Below are 25,121 nucleotides of genomic sequence, written 5' to 3'. Positions count from 1 at the left end.
TCTTTGACAAAGGAGCCAACCACCTTCATTGGAGGAAAGAGAGCCTATTTAATAAATGGTGGTGGAAAAACTGGATTTCAACCTGCCAAAGATTGAAACTAGACCCATACCTATCACCATGCACTAAACTAAGATCAAAATCGATTAAAGATATAAATATTAAGACAGAAACACTAAAACTTGCTGGAAGATAAGTTAGGTAGAACTCTTGAAGACATTGGCATAGGAAAAGACTTCATGAACAAAACCACAGCAGCATGGAAACTAGCAGAAAGAATCAACAACTGGGATATCATCTTATTAAAAAGCTTCTACCCTGCAAAAGAAACTACCAACAAACCTAACAGACAACCTACAATATGGGAAAAAATTTTTAGCAGCTGTACCTCAGACAAAGGACTACTGTCTAGAATATATAATGAATTGAAAAAAATCAGACCCCTCAAATTCAAAGACCTAATTCAAAAATGGGCATCTGAAATGAACAGACATTTCTCAGACAAGGAAGTAAAAGCAGCAAATAAATATATGAAAAAATGTTCAACATCACTCGTCATTCAAGAGATGCAGATGAAAACAACACTAAGATTCCACCTCACCCCACAAAGAATGGCTGCTATCAAGAAATCAACAAATAACAAATGCTGGTGGGGTTGTGGGGAGAAAGGAACCCTCCTCCATTGCTGGTTTGAGTGCAGACTGGTGCAACCACTGTGGAAATCAGTATGGAGATACCTCAAAGAACTAGGACTAGAGGTCCCATTTGACCCAGCTATTTCCCTGCTGAGTATCTTCCCAAAAGAATTAAAAGAATCATACCACAGTGATATATGTGCTCCCATGTTTATAGCGGCACAGTTTGTAATAGCAAAAGCTTGGAAACAGCCCAAGTGCCCATCAACTGGAAACTGGATAAAGAAAATGTGTTTTTTTTTATAAAATGGAGTACTACTCAGCCATAAAGATGAAAAACTAGAGTCATTTATAGCTAAATGGATGCATATAGAGGCCATACTCTTAAGTGAAATAAATAGGACACACATGTGTAAATACCGAATAGTTTCACTAGTGTGAGAAACTGATAGTGTAAACAAGGGTTAAAATGATTAAAATTAATAATTGACAATTTGAAATAGGAAAAAAGGTCCAAAGATGAAGGAGTGAAGGGAGGGCAAGGGGAAAGGAAAAGAGGGAAAGGAAAAACTATGAGAAAAGAAAAAAAAATGGAAATGAAATCTATGTAAATAGGGAAGGGCGGAGGGGTTGAAGGGTGCACAGGTAATGGGGAAAAAAAATAAGAACCAAGATATATCATGTACTGGTACAAACACCCAATGATAAATGTAAACGAATTGAATACCTAAAATGTACCAATAAAAGAACTTAAAAAAAAAAAAAGAATGAGAGAGATGAGTGTTTTTCTCCTCAGTTTCAAATTGGTAAATGCCCTGTGATTATAGTTCTTTTATAAGCAAAGCAAAAACCTTTTAATCTTATGGCTTATATATTCCTAGAAGCTCATCCAGTTTCTTCCTTAATAAGTAGGTCTTAGTATTTTTCCATTACAATAAGTTGAGTAAAATTTTATTTTTATTGACTGTAAACTATAGACATTCAAACTCAACTTCAGTCTCATTTTAGACAATAATTCTCCAAACTTCTTGTCCTTCTTTGACCCTGTGCTCCCTCTGCCACAGCATCCCAGTGCTCATCAGGTGTGGAAAAGGGTCACAGCACCCAAATGGAGCAGCTGCCCCCAGGGAGGGAAAGGAAGCCCCACACCCATGCACTTACCAGGGCTGGTGGTCTCCTCACGTTCAGCCTCATTCTCGCTTCGGCCACAAGTCTCATAACCCAGGTCCTGGAGGTCCACCTGGACCTGCTTGCTGTCCTGCTTCACTGGGGACTCACCTGCTCAGAAAGGTACAGTGCTGTTAGAGAGTACGTGAATTTCCCACATACTCTGTCAACCTCAGTGGCACATACTCTGGCCTTTAGGGACAAGAAAGTCAAATCCAGAATGGTATACATGCTTCTTTGGATTCAGGTGGAAGAAGAAATCACCTGCTCCAGGTGGCAGGACTTCCCTCCCCAGGGGTGCCTGGATTTGGCCCTGATGATCTTGCTTCTGATAAGCCAGGCATAGTTGGGACCAGACATCTGTAAGCTGGGTGCTGCATACTATCATCTCTGGAAGCCCTGATGAAACTAGCAAGGCCCTTATCCAGAGGGGCTTAGTACATGTTTGAATGAAGATGAATTAACTTAGTATCCAAGACATCTATACCTGCACAGTCTAATAAGGTAGTTACTAGCCACATATGCTATTTTATGTCAAATTAATTAAAACTAAATAAAACTTAAAATTTCCAAGTTGAGCTAGCCACATTTCATGTGCTCAATAATCACTTGGGATGCAGACACAGAATATTCCTATCACCGCAAGAAGTTCCACTGGATACTGCTGATTCTACACCAAAATGATGGTATGTTTTCAAAGATTCTATCATGGTGCAAAGAGAACCAGGAAAGAAAAATTATGTTAAGAGAGCCAGGGAAATTTACTGTTGAGACCAGAAATCAGCAAACCTATCTGTTAGCCCATTTCCTCCCCATAATCTCACTGCAACCTTGAAACCATGCTTTTCTTCCTTTAGTTTTCTTTGATATCTGCAGATTAAAGTAAAATATGCACTTCCACAGTTCTAGAATTATGGTCAGGACCGAATTTGTTCTGGGGTTAGGGAAAAGTAAAATCTTCAAAGCATGTAATATCTCAGACAGTAGAAAGACTGGTGACAGTGAGCTTGTGATACTTACTAAATATGACTCGATATTTCTCCAGCTGGTTAGCCTGGGCAAAGACTGTGGCTTCTGAGATCAGTAGCTTCTCCTGGAGATCTTGATAGCGTTGTCTGCATTGAGCCAGCTGGGATCGCAGGTGCTTGGTGGATCCTGGCAGGCTAAATTCTGACTGAGGCCCAGGATCCAGGGCCTGGGGCTGGTTATTGAACTATGAAAAGGCCAATACAGACTGGGGTCACTCCCACAGGTGACAGCCACTTCCCTTCTCACAACGCTGTTAACTATATTCATGTGCCTGCCACAGCACTTCTCATGCCATTTGGCAGTTACTTGCTTTCCAGACAGAGCTCCTGGAGAGCTGGGATAATGTTTTATTCATCTCCACACCTACAACACGTAACACAGTACCAGTCTGTCACGCAGAAGAGCTCTCAGGAAAAGCCTGCTCAGTGGTGGAAGGGAAGAGGTAGAAACCTCCACTTAACCTTCCCTGCATTACTGTCCCAGTGTTCCTCTCAGAATCTCTGCATTCTCCATCTTCCTGAGCCCTTAGCAAAGCTCTTTCCTTTAAGGATCCCAGCCCCTTCTGAGACTCAGGCACAGATACTTGAGATACGCTGTGATGAAAATACCAGTGATAAGGAAGAGATGCCATTACATACCACTTGTCTGGGCTGCCTCAAAAACTCTATACATCCCAATATTATGGCATTTGTATCCTATTAAATCTATCTGTTTTGTGGCATTTTCCTCACCATACTGAGTATCTTGAAGTAGACATCAGGTCTTATTACCCACTTCCAATGCCTGGTGTGTTACCTGGAAAGCTAAGTAATAAAGAAACATTCCTGATATGTTGTAAAGCCTCTCTAAAGCTGAACGGGTGCCTTTATTACCATCTACTGGTTATGGTACAAAAGTACCTTTCCTGACCCACAAGATGGAAGAGTTTAAGGTCAAAACTGAACTCTCTAGGAATGTTTTTCACTCCACCCATGCCCTCACTTACTTGGTGGGCATCAACTGCAATGGTTTCCTCAAGGTCAAGGCTCTGGGGTCTAGGACAAGGCCTCGTGGCCACAGCCCCCTCCTCTTGGTGTTGGTGTTTCCCAGGAGAACCAACCAGGTCTGTGTTCATTCTGTCAATCTCCTTGGCCAGGTGCACAAGGAGCTCAGGATTTAGTTTACTGTTCCCTTCCTTGCTGCTCAGTACTAGCTGTTCTTTGAGGAGGTTGATGATGTTGTGGGCATTCTTCAGTTTCCCCTGGAGCTTTCTGAACCCAGCCTGAAGGCTATTCTCATTCAGACCCCTTTGGGTGACCACAGTCTCCACCATCACCTCGCCCTTCTCCTTGTCTTCCTCCATCTCCCATCCATCGGACATTGCTTCTCCCATCTGCTCTTTCAGCTCTGCATTCTCAAGGCAAAGGCTCAGCATGGTATTCCTGTAAGAAACACACTATCAGGGGCCAGAGCTGGTTTTCAGCCTCCCTCCTAACCATCCCTTCACCCACATCTCAGTCCATCATAGGCTCAGAGAAACCCAGAGCATGAAACACCCTCAGAGATTATAACAACACCTTCATTTCATACATGAGAAAACCAAGGGTCAGGAAGAATAAGAGACTCCCCCATACCAAATATTTCCACAGCTACTTGGTGGCAGCACTGTCATTAAAACTTTGGTCTTAAAACCCCTAGTCTGAGTCTAGTTTTCTTTACTTTGCCACACAGTCTCATAGGCTCTAATTTTTAGTGGCCTCTGGAATACACACTACTTACACCATGAAGTAAAAATTAAGAAGGACCTTACATATGACTAATTTATCATTATGGAGTCTACAGTTCTATTAATTGTAATAAGTTTTAAACCACTAAGTAATAAATTGAGACCTAGGGACACAGAAGAAATAAATGACAGTAATCAATTACAATCAAGATGTATTTCTATAATAATTTATTTCTTGTTTGGTCCATGTGGTAGGAGAAAACCTCCAAGGGAGCAGGAACTGTGTCTAATCTGTCCATCCTACACCCCAGGGCCCCTCAAGTGCCTGCCATATAAAATTTTTATTTTTTGAAGAAATAAAATTGCCTAAAACAACTAATTTTCAACAAAGCTCTGCCCCCCCCAACAAATCTTTTGCTGGGGTTGAATGGAAGTGATAAAAACCATGACTTTTGCAAGGTAATTTACGTAATTATAAGGATTATGAAACTTGTTTTTTTACACAAAATAAAGATTATAACATTTGTGGATGTTCATGAAATTACACAGAGGCTCAGGTCTGCCATGGAGAAATCATTCGATCCGTGCTATAGTGTATCTGTGGACCTAAGAAATATCAGTAGCAGAATCTCTTGAGGTGCTTGCTAAAAAAGCTTTAGAGCTGAGGCTTATGAATCTGCATTTCACTTAAGTTCCACAGATGATTCTTAAGCATGCTCCACTGAGAATGCTGAACTAGAAGAGGCAAAGGTAATAGCCCTGCACCTAGATTAGATTTCTTAGAATTCTGAAGTCATGGAGCAGAACTTGTCTGGTGTGATTCGGGAAGAAAATACTTTAGGAGACAGAACTCAGACAAACTATGAGGCAGTTTTTCAATGGAGAAGGTGGGGGGCAGGTATGTTACCAAAACTGGGATGAAGGAGAAAGAGAGAAAGGGAAACATGTGATGTGTGGGAAAGAATATTATGTTATAAATTTATGTTTTGGGGAAAATCCCTATATGTTCACAGTACAAACTAATGAAAGCAAAGCTCAACAAAATATTCTTGAAAGGATGGATGAGGAATTACATAGATTACATCTTCTACATCAATACCTTTTACTTAAGTTTGGGTGGTAAGTTAAACAAATCAGTTTCAGGTTAGAAAATCAAGAAAAAAAAAAAAAAAGAAAAGAACCCATGAAAGTACCTACTTGTGGCATGTAGAATCTAAAGAGATGTACTGTCATGTCCCCATGACATCTCATTGAAACTTACACACACAGAAGTTAAAGCAAAATTTATGCTTTAACTCAAGTAGAACTAAAGTTATGACAACTTAAATTATAATTTAGCATAAAAAAACCAAGATTTAGAATGGTTACAATAATTTTTTTAAATTCTTTGATAAGGGCCGGGGATTTAGCTCAGTGGTTCCGTCGTCTGCCTCACAAGCACGAGGTCCCGAGTTTGATCCCCAGTACCCCCCCCAAAAAAAATCTTTGAAAAAATGAATAATATATGGAAGAAAGAGTTAGGTGTTAAAAAAAACAACAACCCAGCAGCCACAGTTCTAGCCATAGACCACTGTGCAATCTTGAGCAAGTCCCTTGGGCTTTTCTAGGACTAAGTTTCCTCAACTGTGACAGGAAGCTAGATGGCAAGTGTTAGCATTATTCAAAGAAGTTCAAGTGACATATGATATACACAGCAACAATAAAACTTGAATTAGAAGTTGTACCACTGTATAGTTGTACTCTAAACAATGGGTCCTGGTGTTTAGAACCCTCGGGGGTGAATGAATACATGGATTAGCCTTACTGTATCAATATGCTTCCCAAGCACTTTTTGATAAAAAGCCATTAAAAGAGTAGCCAGCCTAGCCTATGAATTAGCTACTTGCCACTTTTATAATGTTAATAAAGCAGATGATTAAAGCAGAGATGATTAAAATAGGTATTCCATGATTCAGGTACTCACACTTGAGTGGAGATGGAGGGGCCTCTATATAAATCCTCCGGCATTACGAACTGCTCTGGTTTTGCATACAGCAGTGAAACTTCTTGAGGAGGAGATTCCTTATATGTTCCAATCAATTCAAAAGTGTACTACCAATCATACAACTAGGAGAACATATCCATGGTTGCATACATACCATGGGCATATAGGCAATAATACCGACATTATTATATTGAATTAAGACCAGGTTTATTTGGATAACAAAAGTGATGGCCACTATCTAATATTATTAACTTTTCTGTAAAGGATTTTCAAGAACATTAATATGTAGAGCCTGGGATGGGGAGCCAAGAGCACCATGGTAGCACATATGCCTTGATGGCTGCAAGGTGAGTCCCTGGCTACGGTGACTCATGGTTGGTGGGCTCCCCTTCTCCAAGAACAATGTCCTACCTGATGTGTGACACAGAGGAGAATCCTGCTTCCTCAATTTGAGCCTTTAGCTCCTTGAGTTCCCCCTCAGCTTTCTTCTTCTCCTCTAAGTGCTGGTGGATCTCAGCCTTCAGGTGAAGCATCTCCTCCTGAAGACACCTGTTACTGTCCCCTCCTACCAGGGAAGGAGGGGGAAGAGTTGTGCTCTGGGTCTCCACAGTTGCCAAGCTTTTCTCCAAAGCCACTTTGATGAGCTGAAAGAAAATCACAGTTTAAAGAAGTTAGGTCATTAAAGAGGATCCAACAGGAATATGTGATCCGATCCCAAGGGCACCCTTTTAATAGGAACAACAACAAAAAGGCAAACTACAATGAATTTCTGTCTAAGGACTTCCTCAGCTATAAAGGTCCTAGAGACTAGTTCTGGGAGGGAGACACATCTGTTGAGCAGGAGGAGTTGTTGCCAGGGAGAAGAGGAGAAGAATTGATGGATGAGACACACACACACACACACACACACACACACACACACACACACATGCACGCACATGCACACACACAATTTAAAACAAAGGCAAACAAATGAGTTTTAAACAGGTCTGGGGAGTATGGGTATTATGATTCTTCTCTTCCTGTGGGGACAGGGTTCTCTGAGAGTCTTCTTACAAGTCAGGAAACTTCAGCTCCACAGCACTGGAGTCCTTGACTGCAAAGGTCATGGCTCAAGATGCCATGGGCAATGCCCCAGACCCTCTTTGTAACTTAGATTCCAAAGAGGACATGAGGAGGATGACCCAGGGTACTCAGGAGGGAAACAGGAGCACTTGGTCACAGAATTAGAGTCAGAATGAAGCTGAAGGTAAAACAAAGCAAGCTCAACTTCATTGGCAGCAGGGGAATCACACCCTACCACTACTGAGAAGTTGAGGTGAAGCCACTCTGCTCAACAACAAATTATATAGTTTGGTTATTACACTTGTGCCAATACTATTAGCCAAATTCTCTCTACAAATCTAAGCATGTGAGAAAAAAAGGTACAACTTCTCAATATTTTCTTCCTCCTCCTCCTCCTCCCCCTCCCCCTCCTCCCCCTCCTCCTCCTCCCCCTCCTCCTCCTCTTCTCTTCTCCTCCTCCTTTCTTTTTTGGAGGATACTCTTGGAGTTTCTCAATGTTTCAATGTTTTCTAATGTTTCAATTAAAGCAGATGTTACGGTTCTTCCTAAAATGGGAATTTGTGAACTTTTAGACTTTCTAATCATTTATTTTGGGCTTTTCTCCAGTTGTTTCCCATGCTTTTCAAAGTGTAGAATCAAAATTTGAGTATGTAATCTACTTAGTGCATGCCTATTTTAGTACAAGGATTTCCAGTTTGTCTGTCCTACCTTAATCTTAATATAACTGAATGTCATGTTGGCCTTTTTCCCTGTCATTTGGATTAACATTTAACTTCAGATCAAGTTTGACTCCCATTTTCCACCTCCTTCCCACAGCTATTTATAGGATATTTTTAATCTCTATAAATATTGCTATTTGTGTACTTGTCACTTATAAATTCATTCTGGCTACACAGAATTCTTTCCTGAGTATGAAAGCAATTAAAATGTTTAATGTACATCTCCACAAATCATGTAATGGCCACCTAATTAGGAATAATTTATAGAATTAGTTATATGCTTTATATCTGCATTCAGATCACTGATATTGAATAGGACAGGGTCCACAGCAACTTACATGGATCCATGATTGACAGAGAAGCTTGTGTTGACACAAAGCCATTAACTTTTCTATTCCTCCTAACAAAGTAAGATGAAATCAAAGCCATTTCTTTGTAGCAGGGTTAGTTCATACATAGCACGCATGTGCAATAATATTTGGTAGCATAGTAGTGAAGCTGTAAAGAGTTATGCACCTACACTGTAAAAGAAAGATATCCACTGATACAGCTACTCAATTCCTAGGCATCCACTCCCAATTAGGGATTGGGAGCCTGACATTTGGCAGGCTCCTGACAATGTCCGTCTCTAAGACTCTGCTGCTAGTGACCACCTCCACATGTGGCACCAAGCATTTGTGACATAATAAAGAATGGAATGCTGGATAAAATCAATTTTATGATTTTTTCCTTTCCCTTCTTTCCTTTCCCCTGCCCCTCCCACTAGTGATGAGAAATGGAAAAAATGGAAATAAAGTCTTTGTAAATAGGGAAGGATGGAGGGCGTGAAGGGAGGGCCAGGAATGGGGAAAAAATAAGAACCAAGATGCATTATATAAAGGTACAATTCTCAATGAGAAATGTAATTGTGTTGTATACCTACAATGTACCAATAAAAGAATTTAATACAAAAAAAAAACCAATTTTATGATCCTACCATTCATTTAAACTATGTGATCTATCTTTCTATATAAAGTCTATACAACTAATTTAACTTAAATTAACATTACCATAGGACTTGAATATAGGCACAATATTTATTCTTTTTTTTTTTTTTTGGTACCAGGGATCGAACTCGGGACCTTGTGCTTTCGAGGCAGGCAGCAGAGCCACTGAGCTAAATCCCCGGCGCTCAATATTTATTCTTATTTGAAACTTAAAGGTTCCTTTCCATTAAAAATGTCGAACTCTAGTGAAGCCAATGCATTTTTAAAGTGCCTTCTGGATGTACGCTATCTTATTCTATTGGTTTCAACTTATCTATTTTCTTTTAAAAGAAAAAAAATATGACTCATGATATGTTAATACCAGAAGGACCTTAAGGTCCGTCTGGCTTGATTTTCCATTTTGGATAACTTTACGTTTTAAATATAAATGTAAATGCATGAAAAGTGCTTCTGGATCTAGACTTTTAGTTAGTTTTAATCATCTATAAAAGGTAAATATTTATATTTTGCCTCAAATAAAACTTGAAAAATTCTAATATGCATGGTGGTATGCATCAGGTGTTACTCATTAGCTCTACTTTTTTTTTTTTGGTACCAGGGATCGAACTCGGGTCCTTGTGCTTGCAAGGCAAGCAACAGAACCACTGAGCTAAATCCCTGGCCCCCATTAGCTCTACTTTTAATTATATCTGTCTTATGAGTTGTTTCTTTCTTTCACATTACCTAACACACTTATGCTATCGCTGCTATACAATTCAACTCTGGGTTTTTTTGGGGGGTACTGGGGATCAAACTTGGGTTCTTGCGCTTTCACAGCAGGCAGCAAAACCACTGAGCTAAATCCCCGGCCCTCCAATTCAACTCTTTGGGTGCTAAGTTCCTACATTCCCTGAAGAGGTTTACTGCAGATCTAATTTCTCACTTGAATGAGTTATTTTGTTTTTACCCTACTGTGTTATACAGTATTTCTTACAATATGTCAGTTCTCAGACACCATTAAGGACTAAAAGTATCTTTGCTCAAATACTAAACATCATTAATCATTGGGGAATGCAAAATAAAACCACAATTAGATATTACCTCACATTTGTTAGAATGGTTTTTACCCCCCACCCCATCCCAAAAAAATCCAAGGAAGAAGTGTTGGAGAGAAAGAATGTCAGGAAAAGGGAACTCATATATTGCTGGTAGGAATGGCAATTACTATAGCCATTGTAGAAAATGGTATGGGTAATTCTCAAAAATCTAAAAATAAAATCTTACTTCTAGGTCTATTTCCAAAGGAGCTGAAATCAATATGTCAAAGAATGTCAACACTCTGACGTCCATTGCAGTATTATTTATAATAGCCATGATATGGAGTCAACTTAGGTGTTCATCAATGGATCAACAAAGAAAATATGGTAAACACATACAAAGGAATACTATTCAGACTTAAAAAGGGGGAACCCTGTCATCTGGATGAATCTGCAGGACAACAGGCTAAGTGAAATAAATCAGGAACACAAAGACAAATACCACATGATCTCAGTTATATGACCTATATGTGGAATCTAATAAAGGTGAACTAATAGAAGTAGAGAATATAATGGTGGTTCCTAGATTCTGTGGGTGGGAAAGACAATAGTGAGTTGTTAACCAAAGAGTACAAAGCTTCAAGTAGAAGGAATAGGTCCTGATAGCTATTGCATAGCAGGGTGACTACAGTCACTAATCATGTCTTGTACATTTCAAAATAACAAAGAGTAAATTTCAAATATCTCTCATGATAAAATTATAGGTAGGTGAGGTGATAGATATATTAATTAGCTTGATTTAATCATTCCTCTCTCTCTCTCTCTCTCTCTCTCTCTCTCTCTCTATATATATATATATATATATATAGAAACATCACATTGAGACTGAAGTAGGAGGATCTCAAGTTTGCAGCCAGCCTGGGCAACTAACTTAGTGAGACCCTGTGTCTCCAGATAAAATAAAAAGGGCTGGGATGTAGTTCAGGAGGAAAGAACTTGCCTAGCATGTGCCAAGGCCCTGGCTTTAATACCCAGTATGACAATAAACAAATAAACAAACAAAAAGCCATTAATGTATATAATTCTGATTTGATAATAAAGATAACATTTTAAAATAGCTTTTTTCAGGTTAATCACACATAGTATATTGATTTCTCCCCCTTGTATTTGAATCTTATTTCCTGATTAACTTTTCTCCATTGCAAAAGTTCAAATGAATACAATCAATAGTTGATTACTCTTGTTTCCTTCAGGAGAATTTTCTAAGTATTTATTATAGAGATTACATCTGTTTGAGATTGGAATTTTGTGAGAGACATGTAGAGGAAATTACTGCCATTACCAGACCTGAGGCTTCCTAAAATGGTGTATCCAAAAAATAAGAAGCATCAATTTGCTTTGGCTAAAAGGTGATTGTTGCCCAGGAACACACACTTGGGTGTGTTTGTTAGGAGAAGTGTACGTATGCTTGAAGTATTCAAGAATAGTGTATCTTCCAAGGGCACAACAAGAAGGAACTCAGAGCCTAAATGTGAGGGGCCATTTCCCTGGAAATGAGCAAACAAATTTTTGAGAATGTGGACACAAACAGTTATAGCAAAGAAAACTTTATTTAACTGGTAGCAGGAGAGTCACAAACTCAAAAGCCCAGATAACACGAAGTAAACTTACAGTGATTTTACACACGAAGGTTCCTCTTACCCAAAGGTGAAGATTGGTTTTCAAGGAAAGGTGATAGAAAAAGGGTGCTTGCTCGAGATTCTTCATCCAACAGGAAAACATTTTGTCTATCACAAGTCAAATCCTAATCCAAACGTTTGTTAACTTATAATTATACTAAGTATTCTATTCCAACTTCTACGGCAAGGATTACGATACACCCCCATGGAAATGTTTATTACAGATTGGAGTGCGCTGTTCAAAATAGGGTCTGGTCATATTCTTGATGCTAGGCTGAGGAAGAAATGACTTTAAAAACCAGTTTGTTGGGCCAGGGATTTAGCTCAGTGGTTCTGCCGACTGCCTTACAAGCACAAGGTCCCAAGTTTGATCCCTGGTACCAAAAAAAAAAAAAAAAAAAAAAAAGGAAAAACCAGTTTGCCTACAGGACTTGCACTACCAGGAATATTTCAGATTATATCAATCAGAATCAGACGCTCCTCAGGTCTGTGTCTCCTGTTTGTTCTTCTTTTGTCAATCCTGTCCCATAGATGTTATAACCATCAGTGATCTGCTGATACCCTAGTCTAACTATCTTAAAGTTGACGCATGCCCATCCTCCAGGTTTCTCTCTCTCATACAAGATCCTCATTAGAATCAGGGAGTGCAGGGCAGAAGCGTCTGTGCAGAGGGGCAGTGGTGGACACAATTAAAGTCACAGCTATCAGTGAAGCAGACTCAGAAGAGGCTATTCAAGCAAAAGGAGAAGTAGAGTAGATGTGAAACTCAAGAGAGAAGGGAGGTCAGTCATGCCTAGAGCAACAAAAAAGGGATCTTGGTAGAAGGTAGAGAAACTCTTGTGTGATATAAGGTATCCTAGATAATTAATCATCCCTTCGAGAGTCAAAGACAGTGCCAAATTGTGTAAGATTTGGGGCTTGTTCATTTGGTTCTACTTATTGGTTTATTAACGGTCTCTTCTTTTTCTTACAGAGGAGATGTACAGGCAGACCCAGGGAACCTTATTTCTCCTTCCTAAAAATCCCAGGGAAGCTATCACTGAAAAATTCCAGCTGCTTTTCCAGAAGGATTTCTACCAATGATCCACTCTCTGTGTAGCAACTTAAAGTCACAGGTATGGCCCCTTGAGAGCTATGACTGTTAAAGGTCACTGGGCAAGGTAGACACTTAGGAGTTCCAATGAGTGCCGTGGAATCACTTCGGGTGACTTAATCTCTGAGGTTCAGCACATTCATTCTTAGACTTGGGAACATGTTGGTCATACCTTCCCCGATGGTGAGTGGGAACAGTGTTTCAACCTTGAGTACCAAGTTCTGAGACTCAAAGAGGGGCTTGCTGTTGACATGTCATCTGCTGCTCATTAACTCTGTCACAATCTGGGTAGTTTGTCAGGTTGTATAGCAAAGTCCTTTGGAAAATGAGGTTTCAAAGATCCCTGCTTTGGAGGCATCCCAGTCCTCTTGGGGTTTCTCAAACTGCATTCTCCCCATCCAGGTCCTCGGCCCTGCCACCTCCCCCAGCGGCCCTTTGATGTCTCTCTGTCTTCTGTGGTGGGTTTCAGGTACCAAAACCCAAAACGGGAAGTATTCATTGTCTTGCATGTAAAAATTCTTCTCAAGCTATAGCTACAGGCAGTAAATAGGGGCAAAGGTGGGTAGGAAGGGGCAAGAAGCAGAAGAAAGAAACAGAAGTAGTAAAAACAAAGTGGTGGGTTAGAGAAAAAAGCAGAATGAGGCTGCAGGTTGGAGAGGCAGCTGGGGAGGACAGGAAATAGACTGGGAAGTAGCTTATGGACAAGGGTGTCTTCTCACTTCTGTGCACAAGGACTGCAAGAGACCATCAGACCCCAGAAGGGCTGGGTGCTTTCCTCCCTGGGAACCCCGGAACCTGACTCTGACTTACTTGCTGGTGGCTGTTGTGTGCAGCCTCCTCCTCAATACTGTCAGTGAATTCAGTGCTTGCATCTTCAGTGTCATCCCCTGCAGCTGCGCCTGGAAGGAGGTCCAGAAGAGATAAGTGATTCCCCTCACAGATGGCTTCCAGACAGCAGGTAAAATTACATTCTCTGCCATCTGCCTCTGATTTCTTCCTTTCCCCATGCGCATGGCCTTCTAGTTGGCAAGGAAGGCAGAACCCAGGCTTCTCCTTGTATCATTGATACTTTCTTACTAACACTCAAGTCTCAACATGTAAGCTGGTTCTGACTGCACAGATCTATACTCAAAAACAAATTGTCAGAGGGGTTTGAAAAAATCCTAAATTATTTCCCCCATAGCTATGTAACAATCTTCTCTTAAGTAACATTGGCCAAACATAACTTTTCCCCATCACTGCACACTGAGAGGGCCCGTTGTATCCTGGGAATTAGGGCAGCCCTGGTCTACTCACACTTTTCCATTGTTGAGATCAGTTGTGCCTAAGGTGACAGTATCTTTGAGGAACCCCCCTCTGGGGGTCCTGTGTCCTCCTAGGTTCAGGGCTAGGCAAGATCTGAGCAACAGGATGATTCAGGGGTTTCCTAATCCATTCCTCTAACCTCCCCTTCTCCTGATCTCTCTCAAAGTCTTGTTCAATGCTAATATCCACTGTCTGAAAGGTTTCTTGCACATTGTTGTCCAAACGGAGTTTTATCCATCCTTTCCTTCCTCAAAGATAGACATATTCACTCTAGAGCACAAACATCTACACCCTGCCGTAAGGGACACGCAGCCACAGTTAGTCATTTGGACAAAGGTCAAGAGCAGCCTTGATCAATAGAATTTTCATTGATTATGACAATGTTATCTGCCTGCACTGCCAAATATAAATGGACAGTGGTCACATGAGGCTCTTAAGCACTTGAAATGTGGTTAGTGTGACGGATGAACTGAATTCATTAGTTTTGGTAGTTATTATTACTTTGATAATTTATGTTTAAATACTGACATGTTGCTAGCAGCTACTATCTTGGACAGCACATGTCTATGACATTTTTCCTTTTTTATATTGGTGAGAATAAAAGATTATCCATCCAATTTTAAATTGAGAGCTGTGGTCCACACTCCTTTTTTTCTCAAAATGTCAAAGAACATCTACTAGGACATTTTTTGTTATCTTGCCAAACCTGCTCAAGTTAGAGAATCTCAAGATCTAGTTCTGACACTGGCCTCAGCAACCAACCTGTTAAAATCTTTTTCTGGCTACTGAACCTCAGAGAGATTAGGTGGCTTATCCAAGGCTACACAGCTAGTCCATACAGGAGCCACACCAACAATTCAAGTGTATTTTGCCTACCATGAGTGAGGCCCTGGGTTCAATCGTCAGCACTGCTTTAAAAAAAAAAAAGTCCAATGTCTGGACTGTTAGGAACCATTTATTTGTTTCTTCCTTTCTTCTCCAGACCGCATTTCTTTTCTTCTTCCCCTAAGACAACCTGCTCCTGAGCTCACAACCATGAATGAAAGGCTCTATATGAAAAATAAGCATTCACTGTCACAGTGCTTACCCTTCAACCTGTTTCAAGAAAGCCTAAATTGTTCCCCACAGATGAAGTGAACAGGAGCAGTTCCTACCCATATTCCATTTCTCAGTATCTGCAGGGTCTTGTCAGTATTTGTAGTGCCTCATGCTGATCTCATCAAAGTACAAGGTGCAGGAGTGAGCATGCTGTACTAATAGCTTAAAGTCTCTGATTTACACCATTAATGCTATGTTAACTTTGGACCAAGGCAAAATCATACTCAGTAAAGCCCTCTGCAAGGAGGCACATCTACCATTCACAATCTTTACAGATCCATGAAAGCAGAGTACAGCATGGATTTCCAATATGCACTCTTCCAAAGCAGCCCCAGAACCAGATCACTCAGAACACTGGTTGAGTGGAGGTAAATGATCACACTCCCTAAGCTCTGGCCACTTTGGAAACTTACTGAACAGAGGATTCTAATTCACCGGGATGTCTACTTCATATTATGTTTACTTTTGAAAAATCTCTGCTGTACAAAATGAGCAATCATGATCTTTTTGTCTCTGAAAACAAAAAGGAATTGTCATCCAGGTGTGATGGCACACGCTTGTGATCCCAGTGTGTGGGAGGCAGGAGGACCATGAGTTGAAGGCCAGCCTGAACTACACAGAAAAACAGTCTCAATTTTTAAAAAATGAATTGTCCAACTAGGGGAAAGATTAAGAAAACATCCTTTTCAAATTATTTCCTTTTTGAGTACTGAGCTAGAAAATAAATGATTTTGTGGTTCAAGAAAGTTCAGTTCCAGGAGGCTGAGCTCATCCCCATACCATTCTTGGCCAATTGTGTAGCCCATGCTAAGCTCACAGTCCAACATGACTCCTATGCTAGGCTCCAGGAGTAAAATGGGGATTAGGAAACATGACTGTCACTGGTTTTCAACTGGCACTTCCTGCCCTCCACTTACCTTTGGGATTTTCCAATACCCTACTGCATTTATAGATGACATCTCTCTCTAATCGGTGTGGGCAAGGGCATGACGCCTGGGCTCTGATTGCATCAGGAATTAGACAGAGACAAAGCAAGGAGGCCTTTCTCACCTCAACAACTACTCCACGAGTGGTTATTCCCCCATTTTTCTAGCTAACTCACAACCTGCTGTATTTCATTTATGGGAGCTTTAAGGTTGCTCAGCCGTTTGCTAACTTAAATTAGAATACTGAAAACTTTTTTTTGCATGTTTGAGGGATACAGTTGAAAACATTTTATAGAGAATATGAGAATAAAATGAGTCAGTTATCTCACACAAGGCTTTATATATTAAGTGTATATTAGACATATTTCTGTTATTAGTTTTATATTTTTAAATGAGTGGAAAAAAGAACTTTCTTTTTGCCCAGGATTTATTTTTCCAAGCTTTTATAAGGCAACAAAAGACTATTCTTATATATTTGAGTATTTTAAATTTATTTCAAATGAAAGGTATTAATACTTTTTTATACCAATCTTCTGCTTAGTTTGAGAAAATATGAAATAAAATGGTTTTTCTCTTCTTGGGATTCTCTGAAAGCTAAGAATTTGTTATTTAATTATTCAGTTATCTTGCTTCTCCAAGATGAAGTTTTACATGTTAGCACTTCGACTCTGAAATTTTGTTAAACATTTTTACTTGAGGCTTTGATGAAGTTTTCAAGGTGTAGTTTTTTTAAAGTTTCTAGGCTCTGAACCACACAAAAATGGAGGTGATGGTAAAATTTCTATTATTTGTATCTACGAAATTATTTTCTAGCAGTTATCTGACTTTACAAAGTACACAGAAATAAAATAAACCTCTAAAATATGACACAATAAAGTCCTTGGGTGATAATTTAAGCATTATGCAAATAAGTTCTTATCAAAAATTCATCAATTCTACTTTTGTCTCTCGTGTGACTTTAGGCAAGTCAAAGCCTTTCTATAACTCAGTTTCTTCATTTATTAATTAGGGTTAGCAGTATTATCTATTCCACACAGTTGTGAGCAAAGGATTTGCTGGTCTTGAAGTGTCTAGAACAGTCCTTGCGACACAGTATGTCCTCAATAAGCCTTACCCTCAAACAATATTATTGTTGTTGTGGATGATACACTGAAAAGTTGAAGGTTGAAAAGTTGAGGGCTGACAAAGCTGAAGACTACAGAAGCTAAATGTAGCCTAGACCTGATTCTACTAACTGGATATCAATTCTACCCGCACTTCTTCACTCCTGAATACCTGTTTTTCTCAGCAAGAGGCTTGAAATATTACTGTTAGCTCTCCTTGTGTCTGGGATAGTCGAAAAAGCATGGGATTTGTCAGTGAAACCGAGTGAACTCTTTTGAGAAGGTACCACTGAAACAGAATTAATCATAATTAACTCCACAGTGCATGAATAAATTTTATAGGAAAATTCATGAAGTGTCATTTTAATTCTTAATAAGGAATCCAAATGGGAGAGTCAAGACCATTTCCCCAAATCCTACCTTAGTCATTACTATTTTCCCTTTAAGCCATTTACATGGGATCAACAAGAAAAGACTAATATTTTTCCACATAGTTACTTCAACATAGTAGGGCTCATCTTTTACTAATTTTGAAAGGCAATTAAAACTGTATTAAAGCATTAAAACTGTACATCCTGACAAAGTTTGCAAGGCCAAGTGTTCTCTCCTCAGTACCAGGTCTTTTCTGGCCCATCCCTCTTTAACTCTTGGGCACAACAGAATTCTTCACATTTTCATTTCATGAACCAGCTATTACTGAATTAACACTATGATGCTATATGAGAGAATCAAAGAAAAAAATGTCTCCAATCACACTGCGACCTCACTTGCATCTATTCTCTTCAGGACTGTAAGAAAACTTCAAGATTCTATGTAGTCCTCAACAGCTTCTGCTGAGAAATAAAATATTTTATCTAAACACAGAACAGAAATAGTGGAAAGCTGCTATTTGCAGTCAAGCTTCTTTATGGTATACCTTTGTCTACAAATTGTCAACATCTCTCAGCCCAGAAGGCTGTGCACTCTGTACATTATTATTATTATTATTATTATTATTATTATTTTGGTACCAGGGATCAAACTCGGGTCCTTGCGCTTCCAAGGCAGGCGGTGGAACCACTGAGCTAAATCCCCGGCTCCACTCTGTACATTATTAAGAAAGCAGCTATTTCAACTGACTTTACAAAATCAAACTATAATACAAAGAATTCTTTGGGGTATGAAATCTCAATAAGATTTTACTTTTTCACAAGGGTGATTGTTCAATAAGCTCGTTTACCTGTCCTTAGGATGACCAGAAAATGTGTAAATTAGGACTGTCCTGGGAAGGTCAGAAAATAGGTCCACTGTATGTATCCTGTAATGTTATAATTTGTAATGCCAAGGAATTCTTCCTGCTTACATTCTCGTTTCCTCAACACGAGAAGCAGGTTTAGTAAGAACATTTAAAGAGATGGCACAACCTACCATACCAATTGGACCCTCAAATCTGTCCTTCCTAACTACTTTCCTTCAGCAAGGAGCATGAGAAAGGATTTTTCAGATAAAGTAGCCCATTACACTTTTCTGAGAAAAATGCAATGCTGTTTCTTTAGTCCCACTTCTTTGGGAGAAGAAAAATTTAGGTTTCCTATTCCTTCCCTTAGTTAAATAAATACTTATTCTACAGAGCATATTTTGACTTGGAATTTTAGTACAATAAATGGATTCTTCTATAAAGGAAAAGAAAAAAAGATAAAAGCCTTTTCTGCTTCTTTTCTCATACATCTTTTAAGAATAAAACCAAATAATTTCTGTTAGCCTTTGATACTTTTATTGGGTAACAACTTTTTGTGTCTCAACTAAAGTAGCTGAAATTCTTATACTTATATATAAGAAGAGTACATTCTCCATTTTAGCACAAATATGAACACAGTTGAACAGCACAGTGCCATGAAGAAATAAAATTCCAGAGAAAAATATACCACTTAATTTGGTGAGGAAAGTCCTAGAAATAATTTAATGCTGTTTCTGATCATTTAACATGCCATTTCTTTTGTCACCTGAAGTTGTTATGCATCACTAATTTTTCACAATAGCCTACAAAATTTTAAGTGATAAATACAAGAAAACTGCTTGTTATTAAACTAATAATATTTCATGAACATAGAAGTTCATTATTTATAAAGCATACATATATATGCCTCTAAAGTTTATAGATTGAGAGGTCAGTATCTCAGTGATGATTTTGATAACTGCAAAAAGCAGCAGTGCACACTCATGTTACATACTAAAGGCAAATCTATAAGCAGCTACTATACAATTAGTTCTCTGAATTGTTATAAGGCAATTTGGTTTGTGTACTTAACCGTCCTACTCTTCATATTTTAGATCAAACATCTGATGTTCCTGAACTTTCTATTTTATCCTTTTGCAAGATGAAACAATAAAAACTTTGATTTCTGGAATTTGACTTTAAACAACTAATGAAAATAATACAAAAATCATGAATACATCACTTATGAGTTTATTCCTTATTTGGAATCTGGTAAAATTAGTATTGTCAGTTTTAGGGTTTTGTGTTTCCTTTCTATTTCCTATTCTCTTTGTAGACCAATTAGAAGCCTAATTTTGTATTTGGGAAACTCTCCTTGGCCCATGTGATTATATAGAAAGAAGTTGAGGACTTACCTTTTGTTAACACTCATTCTACATAAAAGTAACGTGTTTATTTTCCAAATGTAATAAAATGTATTGAAACAATTGCTGCAAATGATGAGGGAGTGGCTTAAGTCCGTATTCCAAAATGCATTAAAATTCAGAAACTATTTGCCTTGCAGAGATCACTTCAATGTATTACCTATTGGCTCATTCCTTCTATTTTTTTTAATATTAGGTTGCCATATATGAGTTCCATATGTCCAGATGTTTCTTTTTTTGCTAGAATACAATTGGCTCTAAACCACCAAAAGAAAAAGAAATGCTGAGCTTCAATCAAAGAAAAATGAGAAAATATGTGCTTGTATCTCACAGGATATTAATGTCTGAAAAAGAAAACTATTTCATGTATTGTACTCCCATACATAATTTCAAGGCAACATGGAATTGTGTGTGGTTTAAAATTCGTGGGTGGATTACTATTTTTTCTAACTTACAAGAAGTTTGTTAATTTTCCCTGCAGGATACTGGCTGCAGACCTGCCTAATACTATCTGGGGTCTGTGTTGAGGAGGGAACTTGAATTTTTCAGGAATCACAACTTTGAAGATTCTGTGACTTTTCTATACCAAAAAAAATCCCCCATGAAACTAAACAGCGACTATCCAAACAATGGGAATTAGAGTATTCTAATACTAGCTCTCAAGGAAAGCAAAAGTATTAAAATTTTTCTAAGAATTACAGCCCAAAGGAAAATAATTTCAGGTAGGTGAGTCAACCTTTACTTCTCGAAGAAAAGAACAATATTTGCTGTAATGTGATCTGCTGCTTCTTTCCCTAATTAGAAGATTCCAGATTCAACTTGAAGATCAAAGTAGAACTGCAATCAATATTCAAAGCTACAAACCCAAGTTCTTACACATAGATACTGAATTAGAAGCATAAATAAGCATTAAAGTGATAGGTCTTTTAGATATATCTGCCACAGAGGGCACTGATGTATAAACCATGTAAGCAGAATATACTAAACAATCTTGTAAAGAAACTATTTCTTGGACCAGGGATTTAGCTCAGTGGTTCTGCTGCCTGCCTCGCAAGTGCAAGGACTCAAAGAAACTATTTTCTTTGATCGTATACAGGTCAAGATTTTTCTTGATCCTTAATACCTTTCTTACTATATATAAAGTAATTGAAACATCTTTTTAAAGCATGAACAGGAAAAATGTACTTGGCCTAAGACTTTTGCTTCTCTCTACAATTGAATGAAAAGAAGTGGGTATGCAGGGGTGGAGAATGGAGGATTAAAGTATACCCTATCACAGGCTGTCATATTAAAATAGCCCAATCATGCCTTCCCCAAAAAGTTACAACTTAGCTAATTAGCTAAAAAGATATCAGACAAATGTTAGTTTATACTAGGTTCTAAAAGTCTTCAGATTTCAGTAATTTAAACCTCCAGTAGAAAGGCCAGGGGTATAGCTCAGTAGCCTAGCACACACAAAGCTTTGGGTTGAATTCCTAGCCACACAAAAACAAAACAAACAAAAAACCTGCAATAGAGAAGGAAAATATCTATCATAAGGACTTCCATTTCACTCATTAAATAAATCCTCTTACAGTTCCTTTTCTACTCTATAGTTCTAAAAATGATTTAAAACCATTAGTCTACATATTACTATTATTCAAAAGGAAATGTAAGACAAATGAAATCTATCAGTATAGATCTTTCTAAGTTCTATGTTTCCAATTAAGCATGGCTTAAGTAAAAATTTACTTCTTTGATTTTTTTCCCAAGAGTTTTTTATTCAAGCATAAGCTTCTATATGTACATAATGCTTCATCTATAATTATTATAATGCTGAAAAATCTCTGACAAAGGTAGAATAATCCAGTAAGTCTATGCTCTTGGAGAAATGGAAGCATATTATATGCTACATGTGATTACATGCATGTGTCCAATTACATCATCTATCTTTGGATTACAGACAAAAATTAGAAATTAAAATTGTGTGCTCTAATCATTAGATGTCAAATTATCATACAAACTTGTTAGGCCAGTAAGCTCTCTCCAGGTAGTACTATTTTCAAGTCTTAATCCAGCTATGAAGACCAGAAAGTTAGTACCAGATTTTAGTCACATTTATGGTCTAAGATCAAACTCCTAATTTATCCTTCTATCAATATACCATTGTTGGAGGTTAGCAGAAGTAGTAATTGCCAACATAAATTACTATGTGCACTATTAGGACCCAAGAATCACTCACAGTTGAAACAGCAGATATAGAAAGTTTCCTTGGTCTACTAGTATAATTAAGGGGAGATAGCTCCTAAATGCCTTGTTATAACAGAACTAGTCTTCAATGGATTGACATTTCTACAGCTCAACTCCATTACCCTCCTCCTTACTTGTGGAAAGGTACTTAAAGTTTTGTTTAGGAAAAGGTCTCTTAAAATGAGGAGACTATGAAGGGTAGATGGTTCCACTTACATTTTCTACCTCTTTCCCACTAAGTTACTCCTTTTTTCCCTAAAGGCTATTAAAATCGATAACATATAGCTATCAGTCTTTGTAAACTACTGTGCCTAATCAGAAGATTCCAGGGTGTTTCTCCAGTAGAACATTTTCTCCAGTCATTTTATTTTGACTAATGTTCTATGATCTGCATAGCTAAGGTTGCAGAACCTTGGATGGAATTTAGAATTTAACACAAGCAATGTCAACAGAAGAATGTGAAAGAAACAAAGGGTCATGTAAAAAACAGAGAAATAAAACTCACTGTGACCTACCAACCTTAGAAAGAGTACGCAGTCATACCTAGGGAGCTAGAAAGTCTGCACCTTTATTCCTCAATTCCATGTTTAAAGTAACTGAAATCTCAGCTTCTAATCTAGGAAGCTTATATTCCACAGAAATAAGAAACCTCATGGTGTCAAACTCACAAAGCTCCACGTAATGTTGGTTACTTTTCAAACTCTTGACATTTAAGATCCCAGAAATACAATCTCCAGTGCCCTTTCTTTACAGCTGTCATGTTGCCACAAGAAGGCACTGAGACAATGACTAAAACCTATGAATACAGATTTGTGGCATTTCATTCTAAATTACTCAAGCACTTACAGCCTAAAGCCCATTACTTATTTTAATATGGAGAAGTGTACACACATGAGCTAATGAAAAGTAAAGCATTCCATCTACTACCACTACATGGAAATATAGAATATTCTTCTCTGGCTATTATGAGTTATGTGGTAAAATGCTGATCTCAAAGGGGGATATTATGTTGATAATTATCTTTTCACAGAGAATTCTGAGTACAGAAGACCATTCTTGAAGTCATGTTCTGAGTAAACAGAATGCCCCTGGCTTAAGGAAACCTGAAGGGACAATTTAAAAAAAATTTAAATAGAACTTAATACACACCAGCCTAATTTCACCTGGTCATTCAATTGCCAACTCTGAAACAATAATGGAGGTAAAAGTTTACTAGAAACACATTTTGCCTCTACTCTGTAATGTGGCCTATGACTAGTCTCCTGGTTTTAATTATCTTCTGATAAAGATTATACTGCTTTTGCAAAGTCATTCTTACAGACTTTCTTTCAGTCTTTCTCATCTTGAAATTTTTATTTTATACTTTTATTTGATTTTAAAAACCGCTCTCAAAGAGCAGGAGTTGATTGAATGGCAAAAATAATACACACACATGCATTTATGAAATGGTATGGAACATATCATATGGATTGTGAACGTGGGGGAGTAATAAACTTTATTGGCCCACAGAAGGGATGAGGGAATGAGAAGGAGTGACTAGGGAAAGGAATGAATATGCATGGAAAAACTAAAATGGAATGATTTAAAATGTGCAAATACACTTCGTAACCTCCATCATTTAACTGAATGATAGATATGTACAGTGAGATACAAGTAGGCTAAAGTGAGTTTGACTTTGCAGTTGATGCTACTTATACCAGTTCTATTATTAGTAAATCACCATTTAACTCTCCCAAGTCAGACAGGCTCTCTGGTTAGTGAGACAAGCTTTTCCATCCTGGGCTGCAGTTTGATCAGCCAGTGCTCAGTAGGCATGCTTGTGACGAACTCGCACACTTTCCAGTTCCCCACCTCCAGTGGCGGCCAGGGTCTCCAGCCTGCTTAAGCGCTCCAGGCTTCTTCCAAGAACTTCTTCTAGCCGAGTGCGTAACACCTGGGCCCCTTCCAGTTCCACCTGCAGAGTTCGGTCTCTCTCAGAGCTGATTAAACATGCCACATGGAAGGAAAATGGATTAGCCATCAACTGTAAGGAATCCTCACACTGTTTCCAAAGAGCCATCAATGCCACTCCAGGCCATGAGACTTTCTAAGTGCTTGTTCTCCAGAATACATAAATGAATGCAGTCTCTTGTTGAGGCATTTGTGTTCACTGTTGGTAGTTTAGCAAGCTGTTCCTTTAAAATTGCTCTTTTAGGTGAGATTCTGGACCAATCTCACATCAAATTATAGTTCCTAGAATTGATCTCACATTGCTATAGCCCACATAAGAGAAATTTCATTATTTGAGAGCTTTAGTTTGTGAAAAATGCAATGGAAAATGTAGCAAGACTGGGCCACGTAGGACTGCTATTGAGGACATCTGCTTTCTCATTTGTAACCAAATGTGACAGTGCTCTGAAAAAGAAACCAGCTCACAAAAACTACAGATACAGAAGCTCTTTAAAAGGTAACACAAGCAAGTGATCCTATCATACATTTCCTCTGCTTTCATTTTCCTAAGGTAAAAAGAAAACATTTAAAAAACCCAACAAGAAATCAGAAGAAAGTGAATAGTAAAAGAATAGAAATTGTAAAAGAGAAAAAAGGGTTAAGAGGGAAGGCAAAATGAGAAAAATAAAAGGAAGCAAATATAAAATTCACCCGAAAGATACAATATTCATGACCAAAATTCAAGAAGTACAAGAAAACATATTCATAATGATGGTTATCAGGGATTCTGGGGTGATATGGGCCATCACAATGAGTATGCTTTCTTCAATGTTACG

General features: G+C 38.4%; 1 protein-coding gene across 33 annotated transcripts in view; it reads right to left on the bottom strand.

The window, feature by feature from the left end:
- Pde4dip (phosphodiesterase 4D interacting protein) overlaps positions 1-25,121 on the bottom strand; it is a 248,460-nt gene that overhangs the window by 34,674 nt on the left and 188,665 nt on the right. For 32 of the 33 annotated variants that reach the window (XM_013075467.3, XM_087212735.1, XM_004853867.4 and 29 more), the window contains 6 exons: positions 24,208-24,335; positions 13,887-13,975; positions 6,930-7,162; positions 3,815-4,250; positions 2,821-3,013; positions 1,795-1,911 (listed from right to left, as the gene is read on the bottom strand). In XM_013075467.3, coding sequence (XP_012930921.1) covers positions 1,795-1,911; positions 2,821-3,013; positions 3,815-4,250; positions 6,930-7,162; positions 13,887-13,975; positions 24,208-24,335 — 1,196 coding nt within the window. Of the gene's footprint in view, positions 1-1,794; positions 1,912-2,820; positions 3,014-3,814; positions 4,251-6,929; positions 7,163-13,886; positions 13,976-23,690; positions 24,336-25,121 lie in introns of those variants that run through there. The other variant, XM_087212733.1, reaches the window with a different exon arrangement.

The sequence above is a fragment of the Heterocephalus glaber genome, unplaced genomic scaffold (genome assembly GCF_053883595.1).
Source record: "Heterocephalus glaber isolate CG9 unplaced genomic scaffold, H.glaber_assembly_v1.0 deba00001442, whole genome shotgun sequence".
Lineage (NCBI taxonomy): Eukaryota > Metazoa > Chordata > Mammalia > Rodentia > Bathyergidae > Heterocephalus > Heterocephalus glaber.
This window is presented reverse-complemented; position numbering and strand designations above follow the sequence as displayed.